Raw genomic sequence first — 14,974 nt, forward strand, 5'->3', positions numbered from 1 at the left:
TAATGCTTTGCGGGGCATCCTTTTACAAAACATTTTTGCCCATAACTCACCACACGACCTTCTGTTTCTGTCTAGGTCATCTGAGTCCCCACACTAGGTTTGGGGGAGGACCTCAAAATTAATAATATCAAAAATATAATAAATAATGGCAACATTTATATTTTTTGCTTCAGATAGAGGAAGAAGGTAAATGGAAGTCTTTTTGTTGTATGAAGTGCCACTGCAATTATGCAGCAGAGAGGACCAAATTATGCAGCAGGGTTGAGCAATTTATGTGGCAAGAAAAGTTCAGTTATGCACTTACAGCGCCAATAGCTCTAACTCAAGCAAATGTGAGACCTATTGCATTACAAATGCTTTTTTTTCTTTTTGTTCCTTATTCATTTTGTTGGGAAAAGAAAAAAAATCTACTTTTACAGGTATATTGCAAATGTATGTTTTAATAAATAGATATTAAAATAACATTGTGTATGCCTTTCCCACTAGGAGGAGGCCTCCTTCACTGAAACCTTATGCCTTCTTTACATTCTGCTGTAGAAAACAGAAAGGTGATGATTAAATGCTTTAGTTATTCTCATCCACTTATAATTACTTTTGGCCACATTCCAGTTCCCATTTAATCCCCCCCTCTGTGACACTTAAGTCTAGGATTTCCCCCTCATGCAACTCATGTTTGGTCCTGGTTTGGTAGGAAAAGTCGAGCCCAAACCATCAGGTCAGGTTACCTCTGAACGGGAAACCAATAACTCCAGTCCAGTTTCGACCTGTGCGCCTCGTCAGTTTGATGCAGCCTGATTCCTATGAAGCATCAAGCACAAGAGCACCATCTGGACATACCCACCCCTTCATCCATTGCATGTAGGAAAATAAAAATGTGGTGGGTGGCCTGGCAGTTTGGGCTTGGCTATTTCTGGAGGAGGAGGAGGAACAAAGTTGATTGGAATATGTAGGGTCAGTCTACAATGGCACAATAAGAGGAAAACAGTGGACTGGAATGCGGCCCTGAGGGATAACCATTAACTGAGATTAACTGAGGTATCCCTTCCTTCACTTCCTTGTTTGTTCCTTTACATTTCACAACACCAAAGGACATTGAATCATCGCTTGCCCAGACGGGACATCAAATAATAGCAAAGTACCTTAAAGTCTATGTGTACTGCAATGTTTTTAACTGGGTGCTCATAACGTATGTAGTGCTTGATCCAGGATTATCAGCGTATTGAACCCTATGGATCTGTCAAATGCAGTAACATTATGCATGGTGTATTATTGGTTCATGAATTCTGCAACACTTTTCTCTCCCATCAACGTGATTGACAGGTTAGGTGGCATGCGGTCATCGAATACAACCACCAAGTTGTCAACAATAATCAAATTCTGTACATTAGAACTTTAATTCTGTGATTTATGGATAGTGCTTTAAATTAGATTTTGGCAGCAAGGCCACATATGCAAATAATAGTGTTACTGATAATTTATCATAAACGTGAGATGTAAATTGTTGGCACAGTATGTTTGTAGGTCAGAAGGTTTATTTATTTAGGCAGTCATTTTCTTTCTGTGTGGTCTGGCCAGTGAATGTGGCTTATTGTCATGGAGCAGAAGAGAGCCACCACTTATTGGAGTATCTCATATATAATCAGCTGTATTATTGGGAGAAATGCAGATCATTTGTGTAGAAGCAGGTTAAAAGTACCACCAGCGTGATGTACACTAGGACACTACTGCACAAAAAAGGTATGATGCACTTTTTCTTTTTAAACTTTCAGACGTGCACCTCCCTCCCTCCGTCGTTGCCTGGCCTCCACCATCATCTCTCTATTCGTTTTCGTTGGGTGCTACATCCACCTGCCATCACAACCCCCACCTAAAAAATGCAATGATATGAAACTGTTGCCCATGACATATTGATTTCCTCCCCACACACACTGTGTTGCACTTCCTCCTGCCCTACCGCCTGAATTAAAAAAATAGAGCTATGAAGAAGCCAGTGCTTTTTTTTTTTTTTTTGGACGCTTTCAGCCATGCTGCACAGCAGTGGATAGAAACATTGACCAAGTCAGTACCTCTGGTAGCTGAAAATTGTTGGCTTGCTGATTTGGCCAGAATCACAGGATGTTGAGCCAAGGCCGGCATCAGAACCTGGTTCCTTAGTTCCAAAGTAGTCCACTCTAGCCAGTAAGCCACATATACTCCTTTTATTGCATAATACATGTAAAGGGCTTAGTATGCCCTATTGAAATCTAAGGTTGCATACTGAATTAAACAAGCCTTGTGCTGAAGGATCCTTGCATTTTAAAGAATTTCACTGCTTGTTTAGGCACTCCACAAGAGTGTGTGTTTTCCAGCTGTCTCACTTGTGTGCTTCTCTTCACCCTTCAGTGCTTTGTGTTGCTCTTTTGCCCATGTGTTTTTCTTTCACCCCCTCCCATTGCTCTTGCAGCCATCAACTTTTACTCCCTCTCTCATTGCCCTTTCTACCAGGTAGTTTGCTTCTTTCTCGGTGTACTCTGTGTTGCTGTGCCATGCTCTCCCATTGGCCTTACTGCTCCCACTTTCCTGTTGTTGACTCCATCCCCTTCCTTGGATTCAGCAGCTCCCCCTGTCCTCTGTATTGCTAAGACTACCCACCTAACTCTCCAGGTCCATTTTGTTGTCTCTGATCCATGTTTGTCTCTTTGCACTTGGGTCCTAGAGAAGTTGGGATCCTTGGATCTGCTTTGCCTGGGGGCAAACTACCTGCACGAATTTTAGATCAACTGTGCATTGGGGTCTGTTGAAGACATTGTTAGTTTGCAGGGGCTTTGAATCTGCCCACTACTTGCCATTGGGTGAAATAATAGTTTTTCTCATTTTTCATACTCTCCTTATTTCTGCCTCTCTCTTCTGCTCCTGTTGCCGTCTCACACGTTTGCTTTTCATTCCCTGCTCCACTTGCTGTTTCTCCCTGTTGGTGCTTCTATCCCCGTATCCACTGTGTTGCTTTCCTCATACCCCTCCGTTGCTTTCTCAATCCCAGTCTCAGATTCCACCATGCTCTCTATATTCCTTCTGCCACACCTCCTCTACCCCTCTCCTAACCACCCGTGCTCTATGTTGGTGTCTCACACATGCGCGGGACTCCCAGAGAACCTGAGGGTATTTGGACCTGCTTTGATCCAAATGTTGTGCAGGTCATTTGCTTTCTGACAATTTCACTGGGGTACGGATAATGCAGCTACAGTTCTTAAGGGGCAGGGTAGCACCAAGAGCTCCAGGACCCACAAACATGGCCTGGAGTGTCACAGTGGAGGACTTCAAGCTGTCGGCTTTCTTTCACTGAAGTGCGTGGCTCTTCTGACGCGTAATACCAGCCCTGTCCCTTTTTCACGACCACCAATACAACCGACACCACAACACCCTGCCGCACCAACTTACTGAACACCTGGAACCCCACCAACGACGAAGAAATTGGCAAAACCATAAGCTCCATCCACTGAGGCTCCCCAACAGACCCTTGCCCCCACCATGTCTTCAACAAGGTCAGCCAAATCATCGCTCCCCAGCTCCGGGCCGTCATCAACAGTTCCTTCGATACAGCAACCTTCCCAGATATTTGGAAGCACGCCGAAGTCCACACTCTTCTTTAAAAAAAAAACAACAAAAAAAACAAGGCAGACCCTGAAGACCTCACAAACTACCGACCCATTTCTCTTCTCCCCTTCCCCGCAAAGGTCGTGGAAAAGATAGTAAATGTACAACTGTCCCACTTCCTAGAAGACAACATACTTGACATCTCCCAGTCTGGATTCCGCAAGAACCACACCACTGAGACCGCCCTCATCGCCTGCACAGACATCAGGACCAGATTGGACAAGGGCGAGACCGTCGCCCTCATCCTCCTAGACCTTTCTTCAGCTTTTGACGCTGTATGCCACCAAACCCTCTGCGCACGCCTTTTTGACGCCGGAATTCGCCACAAAGCCCTGGACTGGCTCGCCTCCTTCCTCTCCGAAAGAACCCAAAGAGTTTGCCTCCCTCCTTTCCGGTCTACAGCCACCAAGATCATCTGTGGGGTCCCCCAAGGATCCTCCCTCAGCCCCACCCTCTTCAACATCTACATGGCTCCTCTCGCCAACATCCTCCGCCCCCACGGCATCACCATCATCTCATATGCTGATGACACCCAGCTCATCATCTCCCTCACTAGGAACCCAGCAGCCGCCAAGAATAACCTGCACGCTGGACTCCTCTACATCGCCAACTGGATGACAGCAAGCCACCTCAAATTGAACTCTGACAAAATAGAGATCATCATCTTCGGCCCCAACAAGGCAGCATGGAACGACTCTAGGTGGCCCACCACCCTCAGACAACCCCCAACACCCACCACCCACGCATGCAACCTTGGCATCATACTGGACTCGTCTCTCTCCAGGACCCAGCAAATCAATGCCATATCATCCTCCTGCTTCAACACCCTTCGCATGCCACGCAAGACTTTCAAATAGATTCCTTTAGAAACAAGAAGAACAGTCACCCACTCCCTCATAAGCAGCAGACTGGACTACGGCAACGCCCACTGCGCAGGGACCACGGCCAAGCTTCAAAGAAAACTACAGCAAATCCAAAACGCAGCTGCACGTCTCATCCACAGCCTCCCTCACCACAAACACATATCCACCCACCTCAGATTCCTACACTGGCTGCCCATCAATAAAAGGATAATTTTCAAAATCCTTGTCCTCGCTCACAAGGCCCTCCACGACACTGGACTGGCCTACCTCAACGAACGAGTCAACTTCCACATACCAACTCGACAGCTCCGCTCAGCCGACCTCGCCCTCGCTAAAGTCCCCCCGTATCCAACGCACCACCTCCGGCGGCAGATCCTTCTCCCACCTCGCCACCAAAACCTGGAACTCCCCACCCCCCACAACCTACGCAAGACCCAGGAACTCCTAACCTTCAGAAAGCACCTAAAAACATGGCTTTTCAAGCAGTACCCACCCCCCCCACCCCCCTCCCAGGGCCTTGAGACCCTACAGGGTGAGAAGTGCACTTAAGAAATGTATTTGATTTGATTTGATTCTTTAAGAGATGCAGCAGAGTGAGTGCCGCAGGAGCAAAGCAGTCGTTTCTTATCCATAAGTTTAGATTTGACTCCAAAGACTCCTCAGTTTTAACATCACATTTTTTAGTTCTCGCCTATGGGACAGGTTTTAGCTTACTGTAAGCAAAAGCCTATCGGGACCACATTTCTTTAAGTGGGATGAAAAAGGTTTTTGTGGGGCTCTGAAATGAACGTGTAATTAAGGGCATGGCTTAAACATGTGAACTTCAGTCTTGTCGTTTACATAGTTTGCTGTCTGACTAGCATTTAGGTGCCTCTGAGTTTTCTGCTGTAACATCCAGGCGTATCACACAAAAATATATGCCTAAAACAAGCCAGACCTGTTGGCTTTGTGAGTGTTTGCTAGCTTTTTGATATAAATTATATGGAACAATGATTTTGTTGTAAGTAGTCAGTCATCTCAGCTTTATTCAGTTTTTCCTTTAAAAACCATAAAAGCAAACACACAACTAAAATACAAAATCATCATAAAACAGTTGATGGAAGATACTTGATGAAACGAGAGGAAAAGATAAGTGTCATCAATAAATACTAATGTTTTTTCATAAACGTATCACAGACCATAAAAAGCTAGACACCTCACAACAGATTGCCAGGGAATTCAATTGTTGTAGAAGCACACGAGCAGGCCGACATTGCTTGTAATTGTGGTCACGGACAATAGGTAAATGTAATGTTTATGTAGTACAGCAGAAAAGGGGCAGAAAAACAAAGTGCAAGGTGAATTGGGTCGAGATGCCATCGCAGGGTCAGTTAATCAAAGCAGATTACTAATGGCTGTATAAAAGTGATTAAATGTTGAAAATTATCCAACCTAAAGCGTGTTAGAAGGTACCGGTGCCGTCAGTTATGAATGGTAGTAAAGTATGGCTGAGTCATTTCAGTAACCAGCGTCAATTGATTCTGGGTTTGATCATTTCCTTCGAAAATCTTTGGTCATTAAGAAAGGACAAACAGTAGCTTTTTAGGTCTCTTCTTGTCACTTTAGATAACACATTGGGTGAGTCGAGGTATTCAGGATACCCCAGATTCATGCAAAACAATTTGACAAATGTAAATCAAGAACAAGAGCCAGAATAAGTCCGCTTTAAACAATCATTTAGAATCATACGATTTAAAATAGTAAAGTCTTCAGTCCAAATTTTGTGTCGATCATCATACAGTCCGTTTTATAGTGAATCAGTTAAAGTGTCCCCTGGCTCTGCATGGCAAACAAACTTACCAGGGACAGCTAACACATTCTTATTCTGAAGTGTCTGGAGTGAAGTAACATTTTTTAAACCCCAAATGAACGCCCCGCGAAGGGTGTAAAACACATTTTGAGTTGTAAATTGTTCGCATTTCCTTTACTGGCTTGTACCCCAACTTACTTGAAATATTTGCAAATTTGAGAAGTGCTGAGATATTTATTAAAATACTGCAGTCTATTGTCAACTGTTGGAGTCCATAGCCCACGGTTGTCAAAATACCAAGATTACAAAGGGTCGGTACAAGGCCTAGCTTGGCACTATTTATCCTAAAATCGTGACACCTCTGCATATGCCTTCCGCACTTCATTATGAACATGTTTCCTGTGTTGACGGCCAAACCAATATTAGACATAAAAACTGTAAAACCTTTAAGTAATTGCTGTAGGCCCCTTGGTACGCAACTTAAGGACGCCATCATTGACAAAGAGTAAACCAAGTATAGGTTTATGCCCTATTCACTACTTATATTACACAAAGCAGACACGAAGTTGTTGGTATAAATAGTAAGTAATTAGAACTGGTTACTACAAACAGTACATATGTGACCATCGTTTTGTGCACACTGGAGAGACGCCAAGGGTTGGACGAACCTGTAATCAATTGTGACCCATGATGAACTCTCCCCAACCAGAACTCACCCAGACATTGAAATGAGACTCGGCTCACATACCATAAAAGCATTGGAAAATAAAATAACTCTGCCTTTTAGTGCCAGGGCTTCTTGGCTTTGCCAGTAATTACTACCACCAATTCCAGTTACAATGCAAAATTGCACTAAAGCAAAGAGTTTACAAATGTTAACACAAGTCTTCCCTTAAGTAAAATATGCAGTGTATGTACAGTAAAATATTGCAAAACTCTTTGGCAAAGCCAGTACATTCCAAAGGCGAGAATGCTCGTTTTCATTTTGTTTGGATGCCAGATGTACCTTTTAATGTTGAACCCGTTTTATAACTAAAATAATCAAATTTGTGCTAATGTTTTATAAGGAAAAGTCTCTACTCTGCCCCTCTAAACTCTGTCGTTTTGCAGGCCTGTCCTGGCAGTTCAGGCTGGACTGTTCCCATAGGGAACAGGGTCTAGACTGATTTGCAGATGGCTGGGTCCAAACTGGGGTGGCATGGTGAGCAAAAGAATTGATGGATTAACCCCAGATCTCTGACTAGGGGTGAATGTTTGATTGGTTCTGCATTCTGTCCATCATTTGTGTTTTTTTGCTTTTATGTCCCTTCTGAAATCCACTTTCCCCTGTTCAACGGCAATTTGAACCCAATATTACACATTTTTCATTTAAGCAGCCACAAAGTCCTAAGTTGAAAGTAGTCATCCGTTTCACTAGGCATTGGGACACTGTTCTGTCTACAGAACCAGACAACATAGTGCGTCACTAAGAAAACTGACACATGCTCATTGAGCCTTTGGCTGGTGGATTAAAGTGATGCTTAGCATTCAATTTTTTATGGTCCTTTCTTCGTGTATTAAGTAAAGATTTACAAGTAAAACAAAACGTATATTAATTTAGTAAGGTATTTAAATGCCTATATTCAGAAATGCAATATTGCGCATAGATGATGCTACACTGCACAAAATTTGGTTCCTTCAGTGTTACTCAAATAATTTAGAATTCCAAAACAAGTCCATACTTGATTTGCATTTCTTGCTTGCCCCATTTTGCAGTCCATACAATGACTGTTTACTCACCTTCATCATGTTAGTATGCTATTGTTAAAAGATAGATAGTGTGGATTTTCTCCAAAACTGTGTGATTATTATATAAGCTGCTGATGTAATGGCAGTGAAGATAAACTTACAAACTGTGAACTGCAAAACAGGTCGAGGAGTTTGAACCGGAGTTCAGATGTTTGTAAATCGGCAGCCAGAAATCCATCAGTTTTGGACGATTCCACAGTGTGCATAATATTCATATAATCTACGTGCAGATAGGGGCTATCTTATAGAGACTTTGAGACAATGATTGCTTCCCTTAGAAATATCCTCAGCTGTCAGACTGGATCTGGTAGGTGGTGTGGTTCAGCTCCGCGTAGTATCGTCCGCACTGGAAGTGAGGTGTGCAGTGCCTATATAGGTGCCACCAGTTTTTCTTTCCATGCTAGCTCAGATCTGGAAAAGCTCTACCCCCCCTGTCTTTTTTGACTGACGTTGTTTTGACTTTTGTTGAGATTTTATTCTGAGACTTTTCTCCTGGTGTGGCAGGTATGTCCACTAGGAAGGCTGGTTTCAAGCCATGTCAAACCTATCACCGGCAAATGCCTGGAGTGCGATCACAGTGCAAAGACCTGCACCGATTGTCACGCCATGCTCCCCAAGGCCTTGAGGGAGTGGTTCTCCAAGACGCTTGTTGCTCAATGTGTGACGCTGGCACGGTTCTGATCTTGATCAAGAGGAAGGTCCCTAGATCGGTCGTGGAGCACTCCAGGTGTCCGCCATCGCAGTCAACTGTGTGAAATTGGGTAAAATCCACAAGATGAAGAAGTCAAAGAGGTCTTGGACTTTACCCCATCCATCAAGTCTTCTGACGAGGGAGTGTCAGCATTCTATACCTGGCTCCACAATAGAGCTTGTGCCTGAGCCATCTCTATGCCTCCCAGAATCTCCAGGAACTGAAGTGGTACCCGCCCATCTTCAGGAGTTATTTGAGGCCTAGCTCCTCATCTTTGGACGCCCTATCCCCACTGGAGGGCCGATGGGCCCCGAAGGCTGGGCGGGCTCACCCTCGGCGCCAGTCGGAACCCCTTGGATCCGTAGATGGTTCCAGAGCGGCATAGGCCGTGCCAACTCGACTTTCCCAGACACCCACTTCAATGCTGATGCCCCAGGTGGTGCCATGCCCGACTCCGACGCTGAGCTGAAGCGGTGGTGTCCCGCGATGATTATGGAGCTGACTGGGGGCAGATCGGAGCAATTGTCTCATTCCTGTGGCACTCGAACTGGGGATGACTGGCAGGAGCCCCTGGACCCTTATGAATATTAGCCTTTAGATGGCACTGAGGACACCTGGTATGAGGATCTGGCAGATGCCAGCAGCGTGGACACCCTGGGTACCTCCTGGACACTGGCTTGGTCTCTCACCCGACCGTGGCTCGAGAGGTGGGTGCCTCAGTTGCAGTGGCGGTGAGGAGGGCAGCTGAGGTCCTGGACTTTCAGCTGCCCACCCCGAAGAGTTTGGTGGTCCAAGCTTCCATTTCAGAGTAAATCCTGGCGCATTCCCTACCACTCCACTGGATAGGGAATCCACGAGGATTGATACCTTTTTGGAAGAGGATGTTCTGTCTGCCAGCCTGGCAGTGCAGTCAGTGAACACCACATGCCTTTTGAGACTATACTCCCATAAAATGTAGGACTCAATTGCTCAGTTGCTGCCTAGGCCCGCAGCTTCCTCAGGGCTGAAATTTAGCAACACAAAACGAATTTCTAAAATCAGTTTGTAGAGACTTTAAACTGTTTCTGTATCCAAACCGTTTCTATAAGTCAGTCATCAAGTGCCGTCGAGTACTCTATATGCCAATATCAGTGTGCACGTCATAAAGCGAGTAGGCCTTAAGGAAGGCGAGGGCCTACTCACCTTATGACGAAACACATGTTGGCTGTTCTTTGCTGCCTTTGTAATTACTTCAAGGGTGTATTAACTATATCGTGGATCTGAAATAAAGGCTGTTCTTGGCTACCCTTGCAAACACATCAAAGCTGTATAAACTACATGACTGATCTGAAATAAAACAACTTGATAATTCACAACTCTTCAAATTGGACAGTAACTTCTAATTGAAACCTCTGAGTGCCCAGAACTCTTATTGTGTTTATCCTGTATTAACCTCTAAATGAGGGGTTATGTTTGGGGTTGTTTGGTAGCTAACCCTTGTTCTTGAGCACCACTTCAGTGGTACATTTTGTCTTGTACACACATCCTGGACAGTATTGGTGAGCTTTTTGTGTTAGGCCTGGCTACCTTGTCCTATTGAGTGCTGTTTCACAGGTTCTCTAGTTTATACTCTCCAGCCCTAACAGGGCTCTGCTTTGGGCACCTTCATAGGCTTTCCTTGTGCCATTTCAACATTTCTATGGTTGCCAGATCCGCCTTCCCTGTTCGAATCCCCTATTGTACATAGGTTTTTGAAAGGTCTCCAGCATTTATTCCCACATTCTACCTTCAGTTTGTCTCAGTCAAACCTCAACCTGGTTCTTGCCTATCTGATGTGTGCTCACCTTTGAGCCGCTTCATAACTATATTATCAGATTAGTAACCATCAAGACTGCCTTTTATGTGGCAATAACATCTGCCACTGTCTGCGAATCCTCCGTATATTTCATTCTGCCTGGACAAGCTGATCCTTCGAACTTGAGCGTCCTTCCTAAATGTGGCGGCCCTGTTCCATGTAGGCCAGTGTATCACCTTGCATACATTTTAAGTTCCCCCACATCCTTCTAAAGAAGAGGAACAACCACACAAAAGAGTTCCCGGTGGATGACCAACTCTTCTTGAGTATTTCGAGACCAGAAATGGAAGGTGGTGCAGAAACAGGCCAATTCACGATAAATTGTGCTCTGTATAAGAATCTGCTATGCACTGGCCAAGAAGCAACTCCTGAGGGCAAGTACCTTGTCTCCAATAATACCTTATCTGCTAGAGACTCAGTCTAGCCACAGATTCCTTACAGAGCCACCCATCCCCCCCCCCCCTCAGCGAACAGATTTACAGATTCATGGCTGTCCACTTTTCAGGATCCTAGTGTCACACATCAGTGGTGAGCACACTTCGTGGCCCGTGCTTCTGGTGGGGAAAGTTGCAAAAAGAAACTGAAGTCCGCACACAGGTGTGGCACCTGTATAGGCACTGAGCATGTCACTTCCAGTGTGGATGCTGCTGCACGGAGCTGCACAACGCTGGCACTGGCGTGCAGGGGTACTGCTCACAAAACATTTCCAGATCCAGTTAGACCCTGGGGATATTTTTAAGGTGAGGAATCTGTGGCTAGATAGACTCTCTACCAGATTAACAGATAAGGTGGTAACAAAGGTAAGGTAGTTGTTCTTCAGCCACCTTTCTTCATCCATTGGACTCTTGTTGTGATATTAACATATTTCTTCCATCCACTACAGCATATAGCATGGGGCAGTGGGTCAGCCTACTTAATCCAGGCGTTAACTTCACTTCGAGTGAAGCACATCCGCACACAAGCAAGTTCTCTTTAGTGCCAGTGTTTTTTGTTTTTACTTTATAATTACTTTAGTGTTGCCTTTGTGTTTTGAGCTTGAAGTGTTAGCAGGACGCTTACCAGATTCCATGTCTTGGAAATGCTGTTGTAAATTCCTTTTGGAGAATTTTGCTTTTCTGACTGCTGCTATTTAAAAGCATACCAGATTGTGTCCATTTCAAGGTTTCCTGTATTAAGTTATGCTCTTTTTCCTTTATGCTCTTTTTCCTTTTGTTTTATTTGTTTTCTTTCTTTCTCTCTCTTTCGTTCGTTTGGCCAAAAGTAGCCATGAAGAAATTTGAAATGACCTCTTAATCATTCATATAATGTTAATTTCTTGAAAGCAGACATGGTCAACGCTTAAGTTTACTATTATCTTATATCTACGACCCACTTGAGATATTTGTTAAATAACATATTTGCTTTAATGCTGGTTTATTTTATGCTGTTGTAAAGCACTCGTGTGATCCCGTGTAAATCATGCTATCTCCATGTCTCAGATTGTAAATAGGTTTAACACCCCGCCTCTCTCTCCTAATAATCTGATTTTGTATTCCAGATAACATGCAACAAACAGACTGTTTTATGTACAGCCATGTATGTTCGATGTGCTTATGCAGTAAAATATGTGATCTGTATAAATGGCCTAACTTAAAACGTTCTGTTTTTATTTTCCTTTTAACAGGTTTTGTAAAAGGCACCGGATTAAATCAAGCTCAAGTGTTCCGTGTGTTCCCAAAGACCTATTGATGATGTCGGAGTTGATTCTGCCTCAGTTTATATTTTGTCTAATCCAGTCCTTACGAGAAGGCTACAATGAACCAGGTATGTTGAACTTAAATTGAATATTGCATTAGAAGTCAGTTACATCAAAATGTTTTTGTAGCTTTCAGGTCTTCAGGAAAATGACTTCCTCCTCAAAGAGCAACCGCTTAAAAGGTTAGGATTCCCACATAAAGTTACGTTTATGTACAGGCACCGAGTGACTAGTGCTTGCAAAAGGAGTTTCTCTCACGATGGATGCTAACCTTTCCCCATTTTACCGTGTTATTCTACTACATGGGGTGTTTCAAATCAGAGGGTCTGTGCGTGCATTTTGTAACTAATTACACTTATTACACTTTTTACGTGGATCAATGTTGAATATGCTTAATATTTTTCTTTTACATCGCTTTTTAATTATTTTAGCTTGCTTCTCTGACTTCTTGGGATCCTAAGTCCTTCTGCAAAGGCCTATAAAAAGACATTTGGATGATTTAGATTTAAAAAAAATGGCCGATTTATACCCCATCCCAGCTGCTTAGACTTTTAAAATTGAATAAATGTGGATGGTTAACAATTTTAAATTCTATTCTTATTTGGGCTGGATGGGCAACAATTTAGACATACTTTTCTGTTTTAGGACTATTGGCGTGCGGGGGCTGAGTCTGTGAATGCTACAAGGGTGTCCATCTGAAACTGGAAAGCAATGTCCTGCTTGTAAGATCCTAGTGCCCCTGAATTAATTGCCATTCCTTCCTCCACCGATGTTCCCCTTTGTTGAGAACACAAGCTGCTTTGCTGGGTTGGACATCTAATTCTGGGTGGAGAAGAGATTCCCGGAGCCTTAATGAGAACTTGTAGTTTTAATTTATGGTGTATTATGAAAGAAAACGTATGTGAATTGCTTCACAATTTCACACATTGAGTTAATCTACACTTACACTAAAACAGTTACTTGTTAAATGCATGTATAAAGGAAAGGCACACTATTTTAACACACAAAACAAATATTGCCATACAACAACAATCGTAAATACCAAAAAATAAGCAGCAGCTGGAAATGAGAAACACCATATGACACCCTCAGGCTTCAAATGAATGGTGGGTTGATGCACAAAATGATGGTCACTGGTTAAATCAGAGCAAGACCTGTCAATTTGATTTGTAGTTGAGAAGTCCACTAATGAAAATGATGTCCTTCATGACTTGAAATGATGCAGGCACCATACATGGCTGGAACATTGTCTTGGGAGACTAGTTTGAGCTGGAAACTGTCTCCCTCTGAACTATACTTGAAGTTGGTATCACTGACCACCGGATCCAAAGTTATCCAGTTAATTGGACATAAACAGTCTCTATGAGAACCAGTTAATTGATAACCTTGAATCAACACATTTTTGGGACATAAATCCCAATTCACCTTTCTTCTTCCCCACCACCCACAAACAACTTTGTTCTTGCTGTTTGTTTTTCCGATTTTATTGTTTGTTTTAGTCAATTAAAACCATAACAATTATACAACTTCTTACATTTCGTAAATGTATTCCTTCCTGTAGGTCCTCAGGTAAAGAAACAGCTAAAAATAAATAACTAAGAGGTCCCCTTTGGCCTATTAAACCAAAAAATAATTCTTAAATTTAATTTATACAGCCGCTTTATCTAATAAATACCACTGGCCTAGATGCAAATGTTAAAATAATGTTAACTCTAATGATCTAACAAATTGAGAATTTTACTACCCACATCCTGGTGTCTGAAAAGTGGCTTGAAACCAATAGTACTTGTGCAATCAGCGGCAATATCATCAAGCTATTTAAAATGATCCTAAAATTTATAATGCACCATTCCCTGTTTAATGCGTCACAAGTGTATACTTAATAAATAATTCAACACTATTTAATCTAAGGATAAAAGCTGGCCTATAATATTTGTAAGACTAAACTAACCTAAATCTAACAAAGCTGCACTGGAGAAGTGGATGGTGGTAGTCTAAAAAACTCACATAAACACATTGAGCTGGGTTTTATCTAAAAGTGTTGCTTTCAAGACATACAACGCCACACCGGTGTATGAAATTGTATATAACAACTTAGCGGAAATCACTGTTAACAGTGGCCGATAAGAAGGACCATGCAACTGGCCTTTTTTTCTGGTATATTGTTTCTGTTGTAAAAATGTACTCAGAGTGTCCAAATATATACTTAGATATTTGTAATGTGGCACTATATCCAGCAATATGTTATTCAAGACCATTCTGATAAGAGGCATCCGTCGAGGGCCGATCACCATTATTTTAGATTTGGCCACATTGATCTCCTGCTGGTTGGAGTTTAGATAGTTTGCCAGTATATTTAAAGATTGTTGCAAACCCACCTTCGGGTGGCTGAACAGAACAGGTTCACCCGCATATAATAGATGGGTCAGTGAGAAAGATCCCAAGTGAGGTGGGTGCAGGTCTGCCTCATCCATAGTTGGGGAGAGATCCACCATAAATAAGTTAAACAAGTGTGGGTCTAGCACACAACCTTGTTTTAGGTCAGAATGCGTAGGGATTTTTCTCAACAGCCTCGAGCCATCACCCATTTTTACTTGCACCTACGAAGCAGTGTATAGTAAAATTATTGCCTTCAGCAACA

At 43.0% G+C, this 14,974-nt stretch overlaps 1 protein-coding gene across 4 annotated transcripts in view; it reads left to right on the top strand.

Annotated features, from left to right (window-relative positions):
• The window catches only part of UBR3 (ubiquitin protein ligase E3 component n-recognin 3), a 1,605,611-nt gene that overhangs the window by 80,089 nt on the left and 1,510,548 nt on the right, over window positions 1–14,974 (top strand). For all 4 annotated transcript variants that reach the window (XM_069225311.1, XM_069225312.1, XM_069225313.1 and 1 more), the window contains exon 2: window positions 12,262–12,401. In XM_069225311.1, the coding sequence (XP_069081412.1) occupies window positions 12,262–12,401 (140 nt within the window). The remainder of the gene's footprint in view (window positions 1–12,261; window positions 12,402–14,974) is intronic.

Source organism: Pleurodeles waltl, chromosome 3_1, assembly GCF_031143425.1.
Source record: "Pleurodeles waltl isolate 20211129_DDA chromosome 3_1, aPleWal1.hap1.20221129, whole genome shotgun sequence".
Taxonomy (NCBI): domain Eukaryota; kingdom Metazoa; phylum Chordata; class Amphibia; order Caudata; family Salamandridae; genus Pleurodeles; species Pleurodeles waltl.